Source organism: Natator depressus, chromosome 8, assembly GCF_965152275.1.
Source record: "Natator depressus isolate rNatDep1 chromosome 8, rNatDep2.hap1, whole genome shotgun sequence".
In the NCBI taxonomy this organism is placed as follows: Eukaryota; Metazoa; Chordata; order Testudines; family Cheloniidae; genus Natator; species Natator depressus.
This window is the reverse complement of record NC_134241.1, coordinates 55,203,879-55,219,814: the sequence shown is the minus strand read 5'-3', so window position 1 is coordinate 55,219,814 and position 15,936 is coordinate 55,203,879. Positions and strand designations below refer to the sequence as shown.

General features: G+C 42.9%; 1 protein-coding gene across 1 annotated transcript in view; it reads left to right on the top strand.

Annotated features, from left to right (window-relative positions):
* TRMT1L (tRNA methyltransferase 1L) overlaps positions 1 to 15,936 on the top strand; it is a 56,097-nt gene that overhangs the window by 4,974 nt on the left and 35,187 nt on the right. Inside the window, 2 exon segments of the mRNA XM_074961134.1 lie at positions 11,794 to 11,943; positions 13,845 to 13,955. Coding sequence (XP_074817235.1) covers positions 11,794 to 11,943; positions 13,845 to 13,955 — 261 coding nt within the window.

Genomic DNA, 15,936 nt, shown 5'->3' with positions numbered 1-15,936 from the left:
CTGGACCTCATCAGCATTTGGGGAGAGGAGGCTGTCCAGTCCCAGCTGAGCTCCAGACGTAGGAATTATGACACCTACCGACAAATTTCACAGTGCATGACAGAAAGGGGCCATGACTGGGACACATTGCAGTGCAGGGTCAAAGTGAAGGAGCTGCGGAACGCTTACGAGAAGGCATGAGAGGCAAACCGCTGCTCCGGGGCTGGGCCCACGAGCTGTTGGTTCTACGAAGAGCTGGACGCGATACTTGGCAGCAACCCCATGTTAATTGCAAAGACCACTGTGGATACTTCATTGGCTCGCATGCCAGTCGAGAGTGGACTGAGCCAGGAGGAGGAAATCTTGGATGAGGATGGGGAAGGGGACCCAGAGGCAGAGGATGACTCGGAGGCCAGAGATGCATGCAGCCAGGAGCTCTTTTCTACCGCGGAGGAGACTAGCCAGCCACAGCTGTCAGAGATTGGCAAAGTGCAAACAGGAGAGGAGGCCCCTGGTAAGTGGATCTGATTTTGGCAATTGCTGAAGCAAGCTGTTGGGGGAAGGAGGGTTGCAGGAAGCAGGCTTGTCTCCCACCGCATGCCTAGTCTGAGCTGCGGAACAGGCTACTGATTGACTCCCTTACGTCACAGGAATCTCCCTTAGAGATCTCCAGGAAACTCTCGTGGAGATACTGGGCAATCGGCTGCCGCAGGTTCTTCAGCAGAGCTGCTTTGTTTCTTGCCCCATTAACAGTGACTTTCTCACCCCACTATGCCATCACGGCTCGGGAGGGAAGGGGAACCATTGCTGCATACAGGCAAGCCGCATAGGGGCCAGGGCGGAAGCCGTAGGCTTGGAGAAGATCCTCCCTTGATTCCCTGCTCACCCTAAGCAGCAAGATATGATCACATCCTGCGGAAAGTCTGGGGACAGGAATGATTATCAGGCCCCCCCACTACGGTGCTGGCTCTCCCCAAGAGCCACATGCCCAGTGTATAGCAGGGTCCGGGAAGAGTGATTTACCCTGCCCCTGCAGCTACTCACCATTTTGGGGGTCTTGTGGCTCATGTGTGCTTGCCTGGGGTCAGCCAGTTAGTGACAGAGGTGAGAGTACTGGCTGTGTTTTAAAGCACTGAACCAGTGTTGTCTGTGTTGCAAACCATACTGCTTCTGTAAAATGTTGCATTTAAACTTCACAGAAATGACCATGGGAGCCCAGCCTCCCCCTTAGTTATCAGCGGCTGAACAGCTGCTCAGAATTAGAAAGCAGCCAAGAAGACCTAAGGAGGACTTTCTGTGTGATGTTATGATGCACCCTGCCGCTGAGAAACAGGAACTGAAGGAGTGGCGGGTCAGTGAGAAGAGGGACTGAAAGGAGAACATGGCACGGCAGAATTAAGTCACGGAGCAGCTCTTAAATGTTATGGAGCGCCAAGCAGATATGCTCCAGGTGATACTAGCTTTTCAAACTGCGCAGCTCTGCACCTGCCCTCCCCTGCAGCTGCTGTCGCAAAACTCTTTCTCATGCGACCCCCAGACACCACCAACACACTCTTATCAACCTCCTGGCTCCACTCTATACCCGCAGCATTCCACTTCTCCCCATCACAGTCCAGCACTGTGGACTCGCACTATCCACAGCACTCAACACCCATCCCTCTGCAGTTTGGCCCTGCTGAAGTACAGTACCCATTGCATTGTACTCCAGAGGAGAAGGTTGGATATGATCCCTGAACATACACAAATCTTTATCCATCCTGGTACCCCTTCTCCTCCTGGAACCTTCCCTTCCCCCATCCCCCTCACTGCTGATGGGGTTTTTGTTTGACTCTCTCCTCCAGTTGTTGTCTTTTATTAAAAGAATTGTTTTGGTTTGAAAGCAATCTTTATTCTATTAATTGAAAGCAAAAAGAGCACTTCAAGCAACATACAATTTAAACCCCCTTATTGCATCATGTGCACCAATCACCTCCTAGCATTACAAGCACTGCACTCCCAAGCATAGCAACAAATATTAGTGGCTTTCAGCTTCAAATTGCTGCCTCAAGGCATCCCTGATCCTTGTGGTCCCGTGCTGTGCCCCTCTAATACCCCTGGTCTCTGGCTGCTCAAACTCAGCCTCCAGGCGCTGAGCCTCTGCGGTCCAGCCCTGAGCGAAGCTTTCACCCTTCCCTTTACAAATATGGAGTATACAGCACCCAGCTATAAGCATAGGAATATGGCCAGGTCCAGCTTCCCATAGAGGCAGTGCCAGCGGGCTTTTAAATGGCACACTCAACAGTCATTCTGCACTTGCTCAGCCTGTTATTGAACCGCTCCTTGCTGCTGTTAAGTTGCCCTGTATATGGCTTCATAAGCCATGGCATTAAGGGATAGGCGGGGTCTCCCAGGATCACAACAGGCATTTTGACTTCCCCTACGGTGATCTTCTTGTCCGGGAAGAAAGTCCTTGCTTGCAGCTTCCTGAACAGGCTAGTGTTCCAAAAGAAGCCTGCGTTAATGGCTGTGAAACGCCCACGGTGATCCACAAGTGCCTGGAGGACCACTGAGAAATACCCCTTGTGATTAATCTACTTGGTGGTTAGATGGTCTGGTGCCAGAATTGGAATATGCGTGCCATCTATCTTCCCTCCGCAGTTAGGGAAGCCCATTTGTGCAAAGCCATCCACTATGTTATGCATGTTGCCCAGAGTTACAGTCTTTCGGATCAGGATGCGATTAATGACCCTGCACACTTCTGTCAACACGAGTCCAACGGTCGACTTTCCCACTCCGAACTGGTTAGCAACCAATTGGTAGCAGTCTGGAGTAGCCAGCTTCCACAGTGCAATTGCCACGCCCTTCTCCAACAATAGGACAGCTCTCATTCTCATGTCCTTGCGCCGCAGGGCTGGGGCAAGCTTATCACACAGTCCCATGAATGTGGCTTTCCTCATACGAAAGTTCTGTAGCCACTGCTAGTCATCCCAGACATGCATGACGATGTGATTCCACCACTCGGTGCTTGTTTCCCGAGCCCCAAAGTGGTGTTCCACTGTGGTCAGCACCTCCACGAATGCCACAAGCAATCTCATGTCGTAGCTACTACGCGTGGTGAGATCAATGTCGCACTCCTCTTCCCGTTGTAGTTTAAGGAATAACTCCACTGCCACTCATGACATGTTAGTCAGAGCGAGCAGCATACTGGTCAACAGTTCGGGATCTGTTCTTGCAGCCCAAAGAGGCAGGGCGTGCAGTACACAAACCATTGAAAGATGGCTCCAAATGCGGACGGAAGCACAGGAATTTCTGGGATGCGAAGCAATGCATCACGGGGCATTGGGACAGGACACAGGATGCCCCGCAACCTCCTCCGCCTTCCCATAAGTCTTAGCTGCAGAAGAGAAAGAGGTGTTCTCTGGGATAGCTGCCCAGAATGCACCACTCCGAATATTGCCGCAAGTGTGAACACGCTATTGCACAGGCAGCTGACAGTGTGAACACCCAACAGCGGTTTCATTTCTGCGCTCTCTGAGCAGCGCTGTAACTGCCGGCACTGTAACTTTGCCAGGGTAGACGTGCCCAAATATTTTTTCAACATGTAGGTACTAATAGATTAATCAATTCATTTCTTAACCTTCTCTTTGTTAAGCTAAATAGGTTGAGCTTCTTTAATCTTTCACTAAAAGGCACTTTCTATTCCTTTAATTGTTCTCATGGCTCCTCTCTGAACCCTCTCCAATTTATCAACATCCTTCTTGAGGGCACCAGAATTTGACACAGTATTATGCATCCTTGCATTGCATTGGCCACAGCATCATATTAGGAGCTCATATTCAGGTGATTATCCACCATTCCCAAAATCTTTTTCAGAGTCAGTTCTTCCCAGGATAATCCCCCATCTTGTAAGCATGGCCTACTTTCTTTTTCCTAGATGTACACATTTACATTTAGCCATATTAAAACATATATTGTTTGCTTGTGCCCAGTTTTGTTATACCAATAAATTAAAAACCAGCAGGATCTTATTAAAGGGAAAAAGGCAAAATACCACATTTATTGTGAATACAGAAAGAATCATAGTGAGCAGTTAGTTACAGCTATAACATTCCATTCAATCTCATATTTATTCACACATTCATTCATACACACGCACACACACACACAGAGGTTCTGCAAGGTTGTTATCATAGTTACCAGCCTTAGAGTTGCTCATGCCAAGCCACTGGCCAGGTGGCCTGGACATGAGGAGGGAGCAGGGCCTTGTCAGATGCTCATCTGATGCTCCTGGAAGTTGGTTTGCAGAATCAGACCTCAAAGTTCTCACTTTCTAGAGTCCATTTTTATAGGAATTTCTTCCTATGCCAGTCTATGGGAATTGCTTCATCATGCTGTTGCTGAATCAATCAGCAGATGGCACATTCCTGACGGCTCCATGCTGCTAGATGTTATCTTGTTCTTTGGTTCTCCCATTCTTGAGGCTGTTGGGTGGATTCCAGTCTGCCCTCCGGGGGTCCTCTGGTTATTTCCACTTGACGCCTTCTTCAGCAGATGGACACTGGATTCTTAGGCTGGCACCTCCCTGATCATTCAGTTATTATCCACACCAAGCATCCATCCACATACATCCTCTATCTCTATTTTAATCACAATTGTTAATACAACAAAAGGGCGGGGAGTCTCTGGGTGCTGTTTCTGTTGTTAGAGTATTGCTTTGGGTCTCTCTCTCTGTGAATTGCTTTGAGAACAGACTCTGTCTTAGAATGTACTAACACAATTAGCAGCTTGCAAGTTTCACACATAGAGGGAGAGAAACAGTACCAAAAACCAAGAGACCTCTTAATTAGTAATACCCTGGAATTTAAACTATGGGGAATCAAACTCATTTGTGATTTTAATATAGAACTTCTTTAATATGATCCAGCAGTTTCCCAAGTGATCCAGATCGCTGTAAATCAGTGACTTATCCTCTTCATTATTTACCACTCCCCACAATTTACGTGTCATCTGCAAACTTTATCAATTATGATTTTATATTTTCTTCCAGGTCACTAATAAAAATGTTATATAGTGTAAGGCCAAGAATTGATACCTGCAGGACCCCATTAAGAAAACCTCCCATTCAATGACGACTTCCTATTAACAGTTACATTTTTAGATCTATCAGTTAGCCAGCTTTTAATCCTTTTAATATGTGCCATGTTAATTTTATGTTCTAGTTTTTTAATCAAAATGGCACATGGTACTTAGTCAAACACTTTACAGAAGTATAAATATATCAACACCACTACCTTTATCAACCAAACTTGTAATCTCATAAAAAATTATGTCAAGTTATTTTGACAGGATCTATTTTCCATAAACCCATGTTGATAGGCATTAATTATATTACCGTCTTTTATTTCCTTAGTAATCATGTTGTGTATTAGCCACTCCAGTATTTTGCCTGGGATCAGGCTGACGGGCCTATCTTTACCTGGGTCATCCAATTTACCCTTTTAAAATATTGGCACAACATTAGCTTTCTTCCAGTCTTCTGGGATTTCCCTAGTGCTCCAGAATCTATTGAATATCAAATTAATGATCCAACAAGCTCCTCATCAGCTCTTTTAGGACCTTTGGATGCAAGGTATCTGGACTTAATGATTTTAAAATGTCTAACGTTAATTGCTACTGTTTAACCTCCTTCTGAGATGATAGTGCAGGGGTTCTCAAACTGGGGGCCATGACCCGTCGGGGTCTTGAGGTTATTACGCGGGGGGATGCGAGCTGTCAGCCTCCACCCCAAACTCTGCTTCACCTGCAGCATTTATAATAGTGTTAAATATTTTAAAAAGTGTTTTTAATTTATAAGGGGAGGTTGCACTCAGAGGTTTGCTGTGTGAAAGGGGTCACCAGTACAAAAGTTTGAGAACCACTGTATTAGTGGAAAGGCAAGAGTGTTGTCATGACATTTGATCTGACTAGATCATCTGTTTCCCTTCCTCCCCCCCATGGAAAACAGAAATATTTATTGAACATTTCTTCCCTTTCTGCATTATTATTAATAATTATACCATTTACCTCTAACAGGGGCGCCATTTCAGATTTTGGAGGAGTGGCAACTTTAACCGTGATTCCAGGGGCTACTTGGGTACCTGAAAACACTCGTTTTTTTGCTGATAATAACTTAGAAATTATTATTTGACAGGAGCACTGTATCTAATTCCCATATAAAGAAAGAAAGTTAAATAAATACTGACCCAATCAGCTCTAATACTAACATGTTCTGACACTTAGTGTCAATTCACTTAAGGGTCACTGGTTAGCTTTAAAATCTTAATGTATATTCTTACTTCGTTACTAACATTTGAATACAACAATTGCAACAACTGTAGAAAAATCTAGTGGATTACTTTCTATCACTTTTTTTCAGTTCACCAATCTTGGAATAGATCATTTAACTTTTGGAAACATCCTACTAGGGCAAGGAGTTTAGACTGAGTTTAAACTGCACCTCAGGGTGTTACCTCCACTACAAATAATAGACTAGAATCTGATTTTAAACAAGAGTGAAAATGACACTTCAAGTCACTTTCACAGTGTTGCCAAACCCAAATGTTCCAAAATCATGAGTCAGGCTCACAAAAACCATGAGACTGGCTTTAAAATAATAAGATTACGTAAAATAGTAGATTTGGTGTTCTTTTTATTAGTCTTTGGCTTTTTGAGTCTTGAGGGTGTACCAGGTTAACATTTTGAAGCTTTCTCCACAGCCACAAGGGCTAGAAACTCACTTTTTCTTTAAGAATGAAGGCTGAAATCATCACATATTCACTTGACTCCAGGAGCTGGGACTTTAAGGAAAACAAGAATTATCAGAAAAACAACAAGGAGTCCGGTGGCACCTTAAAGACTAACAGATTTATTTGAGCATAAGCTTTCGTGGGTAAAAAACCCCACTTCTTCAGATGCATGGAGTGAAAATTACGGATGCAGACATAAATATACTGACACATGAAGGGAGTTACCTCACAAGTGGAGAACCAGTGTTGACAGGGCCAATTCGATCAGGATGGATGTAGTCCACTCCCATGCATCCGATGAAGTGAGCTGTAGCTCACGAAAGCTCATGCTCAAATAAACTGGTTAGTCTCTAAGGTGCCACAAGTACTCCTTTTCTTTTTTCTTTTTACGAATACAGACTAACACGGCTGTTACTCTGGAATCTTATCCAGAGTTATACATCTAATACGCATTGGCTCAAGGACTACATTTCTGGCATCGTCTGAGCAGTGCTGAACAAACGGATAGTGCCCAGTGAATTATACAGATAATGACAGTAATTGTCAACTTTATGGACTCTGTGGATGCAATTTCTCTTCTTTGTTCTGCAGTTGGCCTGAATACAACTGAAACCCTAAGAATTTGAGGCCTAAACACATCTGATACTCATACAACAATTCCTTCCTCTTCTCTAACTCTGAATAAAAAATGACAAAACAAAATGGTATTTCAGTGAAAATCTAAAATTGCACAGCAAGCATTGCTCTGCAGCTCAACCTGGGGCAGGACATGCCACCCCTTGCATCTGATTATTTTCTCTTTCTTTCTTTCTTACCACTATGCTGCTTTTCATTCTGTCAACCATGATATCCTTCCCAATCACCTGGGACCAACTGCTGGAGTCTCCGAGAACTAGCCTTCTTGGTTTTGCTCCCATCTATCAGAGCCCTCTCTTCTGTAGCATGCAGCAGAGGGATAGGCTGGTACAGTGGATAGGGAGCTAGCCCTGAGAGACCTGAGTTCTATTCCCCCCACAGACTTCCTGTTTGACCTTAGGGACAGGGTTTCAAAGGTTTTTAGGCACCCAAAGATGCAGCTAGGCATGGGAAGTACAAAGCATCTAACCTTTAAAAATCCCTCTAAGTGCCTAAATACCTTTGAAAATCTAGCCTTTAGTTTCTCTGTGCCTCATTGCCCCATCTGTACAATGGGGATAACAGCACTGCTCTACCTCACCAAGGGGCTGTGATGTGAGACGCTCAGATACTATGGTGATGTGGCCACATAAGTACTACAGGTAGAGTGGGAACTTCTGTATACCACAGCTGTCCCATCCCTGGGTTTTGGGCCCTTCTTTTCACCTACATCCCTTACATCTCCCTCTTTTCTGAATGTAAACTTGGCTTGGAGGGCTTGGCTGTATTTCTTCTGAGTCTCCTACAGACTCAGGGCGTGGGGATTTCTTCAATACCCCCACCCCCTGCAGTGGGATTCCTGTTTTTACAGGTTCATCTAATGACTTCCAGAGCCTTAATTTAATTACCAGCCTTTTCTTATCTTAATCACCCTGTCTCTGTTCCTAAGCAAAACACTGACTCTCTGCTCCAGGGGCACAAGCTGGGAGAAGCATCTCTCTGCAGAACTCACAATCCCCACTTATGCTGTGCAGTTAAGAGCGCCCCGCCTGGGAGCACACCTCCTGTACGAAATTCAGGATTCTTATTGTCTTAAACTCTGGGTGCCACAGATTTCTCCTTGTGTCCCTTTGCTTTCCTTTTTAATTTTCTACAATTCATAGCTTCTGATTTATATTCATTACTATCAACTTCCCATTTCTTCATATATTTATATCTGCCTTCACTTCCCCTCTAAATCAGGTTATTTACATAAGCACAAAGTTAGTGTGAAATCCTGTTTTTCAGAGTTAGTGCTTTACGCTAAAGCCATGCAACTTGACTTGAACCGGATGGGACCCAACTGGAAGTGTCGGATCAGGTGGGAAAACAATTGGACTCTGATGGGTTTAGTTGACTCTCTTCCTGCTCGTGACAGGTTTCAGAGAAGCAGCCGTGTTAGTCTGTATTTGCAAAAAGAAAAGGAGTACTTGTGGCACCTTAGAGACTAACAAATTTACTTGAGCATAAGCTTTCGTGAGCTACAGCTCACTTCATCTGGTGAGCTGTAGCTCACGAAAGCTTATGCTCAAATAAATTTGTTAGTCTCTAAGGTGCCACAAGTACTCCTTTTCTTACTGCTCGTGGTGTCAGCACAGTGGCAGCTGCGTGCCCTGCTCCAGCCTGCTACCACCACTTCACTGCACTGTGTGTGCCTACTGAGGAGCTGCAGCACCTCTCACTCGGCAACACGCATAGGGTGCAGCAACGGGCAGCAGTTGGCAGGAGCAGAGCATACAGCCACTGGCAGTGGCACAGCCAGCTGTTATCATGCTGAGACCATGGACAATGGTGACTCAAGTTCAGGGAGAACAAACAGGTCAGAAAAACGACATGATGCTCTTGAGGTCAGGCCTAAAAATTAGTCCTGAACAGACCTCTCTACTTTATATTTGCTTTGCCTTGTTGTAAATGACTACTGACAGTGCAAGGTGTTGGAAAACCTGGCCCATGGTCTGCTCACCTCTGGCAGAACCAATGCAGTCTGAACCAGTTTGTCCCCACTCTGGGGGGGTAGGAAGTTGCACCAGTTCAGATCGTTGTCTTAACTCTGTCTGACAATGCAGTTCCTAACGGTTTACAACAAATTAAATGCTCCACTTCTAAGCTCACTTTTTATTAAGCTTTTCTTAATAATTTATTTTGGTGTATCATATTGTGTAGTTTTTTGAGTGCAATAACCTGTACTTTTATCCTGAAAGCTCAAACAATTCATCCTCTCAGTTTTGCACTTGAGTTCCAGCATTCAAATACGGCTTCTATTGCTGCATGAACTGACTACACAATTGTACCAGTTGCTAATTATTTTGTTTTTTAGCAATTTAGACATGAAGACTAAATCAGTTTTAGCACACGTAACACATTTAGTCACATCTCATTTGAATTTCACACATGTATTAATTTTATATATATGATGGAATTTCTCCTCCATTCCCCCTCTGCTTATTTAATTGATAAACAATATAAGAACATATCCCCAAATAGCTAGAATCTTTCCCTTTGCCTGTGTACTTTCCACTTATAAAAGCTGGCTGCTAAATAATAGGACTTTCACGAAGAATTGGAATCTCTTTCAATAACTGGCTCCTACGACTTGCAAACAGTTAACCTTTTTTACATGGGTGGTGGGTGAACACTCGCTTTGGGGAGGCTAGCCCGCCGGCTGCGCCCCTTACGCCCGACCCCATCCCCGTAACAGGAGGAGCCTTGAGGGGGGCCCCCCCGTGACTGCAGGAGCCCCAGGGCTGCCCACCCCAGCCATGCAGGGCCAAGCCACCGCCTAGCCCCACTGAGCGCCGGGCCGAGCTGCCCGGCCACACCAGGCCAACCCTGGCCAAGCCGGGCCGAGACGCCCCCGGCCGGGCTGCACCCCGGCCCCCGCAAGCGCCAGGCCAGCCCCAGCCACGCCGGGCCGGGGTGCCGAGGAGGAGGGATGCAGCAAGCAATGGCAGGCAGGCAGCAGCAGACGGTGGGTGCTCGGGGAAAGAGAAGGGGCAGGGCCACTGTGGCTTAGCCTTCCCTGGCCTATTATAGCTGCCACCCATGATCATTTATCATTATTAAGCTAACCCACTGCGTTTGGACCCTGAGCCTCTCCCATCAAATTCTCTAAATTCATTTCTTGGCCTCCATCTCCAGAGCGCCCCCCCCCTTTGAATTCCTCTACGTGTGTTATTTTAAAGTATTAAGTACTAATTAGCTATATTTTAAAATAGATTCCTGTAGTTTGGATACCTTATTCTTGTCTGCTTTATGGGTTTCAGGTCTGACAGGGGTTTTCTGTCTTTGTTTTCATTCCCTGTGCACTCATCTTAGGCTCTGCCATCTGCCAGAAAGTAAAATTTACTTCATCATCTGTAAAAGCAGCAAAGAGTCCTGTGGCACCTTATAGACTAACAGACTATTGGAGCATAAGCTTTCGTGGGTGAATACCCACTTCGTCGGATGCATGTTCATCATCTGTATTTTCTCCAAATGCTTCACTGTATTCTTTTGGCCACAGATCCTAAATTCCAAAGGAATGTTTTCTTCTTTTGGATTGTAGAAACTATAAAAATGGTTTTGAAAAATAAACAGCAGTTTAAAAGGGACTCCCCATTTATAGCAGATGTCTCTCCTATCTCTGTAATATCTTGTAGTTCCTATCTTAAAGAAAATGCAATGGAGGGGAGAGAAATTATGTCACGTTACAACATTTTTGCCTAGATTAGAACCATCCAGTTTGAGGGTATGTCTGCACTGCAGATAAAGGTGTGACTGCATCACAGGTAGGCACACCTGTGCTTATTTGAGGCTAGCTAACGTGAGTAACAATAGTAGTGTAGACATAGCAGCACAGCTTAACAACCAGAGTACAGACACAAGTCCCCAAAGTGCGTGTACTCTGGTTGCTAGACCATGCTGAAGCCCATCCTTCTATATCATTGCTGCTGCTATTACCCATACTATCTAGAATAATGCTAGCACAGGTATGCCTACGCATGCTATGATCACATCTTCACTTGCAGTGTAGACATACCCTGAGTCCTCGATCCAAAGTAATGTTTATCCAAATTTTGTTTAATAACCTATATCAGTTTTGTAAAATTCTACTTGCCCAGGATAAATAACTTAATTTTTGACAAGCAAGTGAAATATAAATATTTCATTAACATCAGACTCTCCATGTTCAGGGTGGGTGAGTAGATTTTTCTGTCGGAGGTAATAAATTTTCCTGGCTGTTTTTCAAAAATGAGATGTAGGTACCCTGAGTTACGCTCCTCTCTCCAAAGTCACTGCAATCCTTTTCGTATGTGATATGTAGCGGGAAAGAATGGGAAACTGAAACCATAATTGACACATCATTCAAATGTTATATAAACAAGTTGATTGGTTTCTGTTTTTTTTTGTTTTTAAGATGGCGTGGTTGTGTCTAGAAAAATGGATAACAAACTAGATGTGTACATGTCTGAAGCAGAAATGAAAAACAAAGAGGAAAGAACAGAACAAGAGTCTATAAGGGAGTCTGATAGTACTATTCTGGATGCCTCATCTGATTCTCCAAGAGGTTTGCTAATAAACTGCAGGAATCTTTATAGTAGGGGAGGGGGAAAGGATGTGAAATGTCATAGTACAGGTTGTGCTCCAGTTTCTGTTTCAGACACATATATATTCTGATACACAGAAAAGGCTGTACTCCCTCTGACGCCCTGGATTTCAGATCTTTTTCATCTGAGCTGGCATTTTCCCCTGAATCATTTCTAGAAATCTCTTCTAAGGCGCTTACTGACACAGGAGCATAAAGCAAGTCATGTTGTGAAAGAGCTGGGGTCTGCATTCATATTGTAACTGAAAGTGCCACCTTTTTCATTCTCTTGGTTCAGATCCATGACAGTGACTAGAGAAAGGCATTGTATTGAGCACAGAACTGGGAGCTAGAAATTTCTGGGTTGTAATTCCAGTTCCAACACTTATGAGCTCCCTGGCCTTGGGCAAGTAATGTAATCCCTGCTTCAGTTTCCCTACCTCATAAGGTACTGTGAAGTTTAAGGTTTTTAAAAGGTTTTAAAAGTGGAAAACCACTATAAAGTCAAGTATTATAATGAATCTGGGTCTCCTGTGTCAGAGCCGCGCAATACAGTATGTAAAGGCAACAGCCAGACTGGTTAGCTGTCAGTAAGGAATGGTGCCGAATTTAGTAAAAGCAAGAGAAGTTGTGAGTATTTGAAAGGTTTCAGAGGAGCAGCCATGTTAGTCTGTATCCGCAAAAAGAACAGGAGTACTTGGGACACCTTAGAGACTAACTAATTTATTAGAGCATAAGCTTTTGTGGGCTACAGCCCACTTCATCAGATGCATAGAATGGAACATATAGCATGAAGATATATGCATACAGAGAAGGTGGAAGTTGACATACAAACTGTAAGAAGCTAATTAATTAAGATGAGCTATTATCAGCATGAGAAAAAAACTTTTGTAGTGATAATCAAGATAGCCCATTCAGACAGTTGACAAGAAGGTGTGAGAATACTTAACATGGGAATCCACAAATAAAAGATGTAAACGTGTGAAATTCTTCAGTTTAGCTTTTTGAATATCTTTAAGAAACAAAAACATGGGTTAAGTATCCTCACACCTTTTTGTCAACTGTCTAAATGGGCCATCTTGATTATCACTACAGAAAGTTTTTTTTCTCCTACTGATAATAGCTCATTTTAATTAATTAGCCTCTTACAGTTTGTATGGCAACTTCCAACTTCTCTGTATGTGTGGGCATATAAGTGTGTGTGTGTGTGTGTATATCTTCTTACTATATGTTCCATTCTGTGCATCCGATGAAGTGGGCTGTAGCCCACAAAAGCTTATGCTCTAATAAATTTGTTAGTCTCTAAAGTGCCACAAGTACTCGTGTTCTTTTTGAGTATTTGAAAGTAATTTTAGAGGGAGTTAATCTCAACCCTGCCAGAAAAACAGCCCAGAAATGGATGAGGGATTTGAGGTGTATAATGTGCCATGGTTGTATTAATAATTGTACTTTGTACTAATATAGTAAAATATATCTGTGATATATTGGGCTTGCCAAACAGCTCATAGGACCGTTTTGCATTTGCATACCACATTTTTCATGATGTGCTCTCAGTCTATGGAATGGCATCAGCAAAGAATCCACAAATATAAGATGTAAACATTGTGTGAAATTCTTCAGTTTAGCTTTTTGAATATCTTTAAAAAACAAAAATAAATCTGGAACATGTAGGAATTCGGATAAGTTATTCCATTCTGTCTATAGCACTTTCATCAGATTTAAGTTTTAAAGATGAAGAATACAAAATATTATTCCAGCTGGCACAAGACTCCCTCTCAGCTAGCATTAGAATTGAAGTGGCTGACAGAAGAACAATATGAACTGAAAAATAACTGGGATGTGAAAGCAGAAGTGTTTAACTTGAAAATCTCTCTAACTTTTAGAGAAACATATTTCAATTCAAAGACAGCTTGCTGATCTAGAGAAACTAGCTGACCTGAGCGAAGGTGAGTTTACCTCAGCTGTTACCCAGAACACAGATCAACATGTTACAGGTATTTACATTCTTCTTTTTAATTTATTTTAAAAAATTGTCATTTTTTTTGTACTCGAGTGTTTGAGTCTTCAAGTTTGGAAGTTTTGTTTTTTTTTAAATTGCTTACTGTTTTTTCCCCACCATTTAGCTAACGTCAGTTCCCACTTCATGTACCCCATTCTTAATGAAATAGGAAAGGCCCCAGTGGCTCCATTTTTGTTTATTTTTCTCTCAGCATAGTAGCATCAATACTGTCATGAACATACATAGCTAAGCAAATTGTGTTACTCTGTTGGCCTACAGCTAGAAGTTATGCTCAAACATTGTTTTCTAGTGTCATGCCAGAGGGGTGATCAATATATTCCTTGGTAAATACATATATTGTTTGAAATTAAAAGAATAAGATTATTATTTGAATAGTTGTCCTCTTTGCAGCTGTTATTTCACTGTCTGGCTTGCCTCAAAGTATTTTTACTTGTAACTGTTACCTCCCCAGGAAGCATCGTGGCCAGAAAACATTGGAAGGTTATTCTCAGTATTCTTTTCAGGACCGTAGCTGTTGTCCTGAATTTAAGGGTTGTATATACCCCAGAATATGATCAAACCAATTGCAATCATATTATGTGCATTCACCCACTATAAAGTAATAAAACAAAACACCACATAGTTAAGGGTGAATTTAAAAACAGGCTTCTAAAAGCAAGGTCATAATTATTTGGCAGTTTCTGCTATTCAAAATTTTTTTAAAAAAACAAAACAAAACAAGTCAACGACTAAAACAAACAAAAAAAAATGGATAAAAAAACCTTAAATCTACTCACCTCTAATATTAAAAGTTTATTAAAAAATTTAAAAAGTAATAATTTAGTAGGCTCACTATAGCCTATACGTTTTATAAAAATTAATTATAAATAAATTAGCTAATAAAATATACTTTAAAACACACCTCTAAAGCCATATTAAAAAATATTTTTCCTAATACCTTTTCTCCATGGTGGGTAAGCAACTGGCCACTGTGAACCGGCTGTTAATTACCTAATACAGTTGCATGTATGAATCATATGTCAGATCAGAATAAGACTCTGAAAGCTGGATTTTTATTTCAGGGTGGCATTTGAGTTATTCTGAATACCTTCAGTACCAATGGATTCTTATACAAATTAATCATCACATCCCTGACTTTAATGTTTCTAGAATTGTTGCTTTAACATAGACTACAGAAAATGATTTATTCTAAAGAAGGGATTTAAGAGTCTTGTCTGAAAGTTTGTTTTGGAGATTCGGAGGAGAGAGAGAAAGCAGACTCTAGCACTAACCAAAGTAGGGGCACTGCCAGCAGATCGAGGGACGTGATCGTTCCCCTCTATTCGACATTGTTGAGGCCTCATCTGGAGTACTAAGTCCAGTTTGGGGCCCCACACTATAAGAAGGATGTGGAAAAATTGGAAAGAGTCCAGCGGAGGGCAACAAAAATGATTATGGGGCTGGAGCACATGACTTATGAGGAGAGGCTGAGGGAACTGGGATTGTTTAGTCTGCTGAAGAGAAGAATGAGGGGGGATTTGATAGCTGCTTTCAACTACCTGAAAGGGGGTTCTAAAGAGGATGGATCTAGACTGTTCTCAGTGGTAGCAGATGACAGAACGAGGAATAATGGTCTCAAGTTGCAGTGGGTGAGGTTTAGGTTGGATATTAGGAAAAACTTTTTCACTAGAAGGGTGGTGAAGCACTGGAATGGGTTTCCTAGGGAGGTGGTGGAATCTCCTTCCTTAGAGGTTTTTGAGGCCCGGCTTGACAAAGCCCTGGCTGGGATGATTTAGTTGGTGTTGGTCCTGCTTTGAGCTGGGGGTTGGACTAGATGACCTCCTAAGGTCCCTTCCAACCCTGATCTTCTATGATTAATGTGTTTTTTTAAAAGATTTTGCTTGAAGTGTAGTTACTCTGAAATGAGGAAAATGGCACTGTGTGGGGCTCCATGGGTATTGTGTCTCAATGACTTC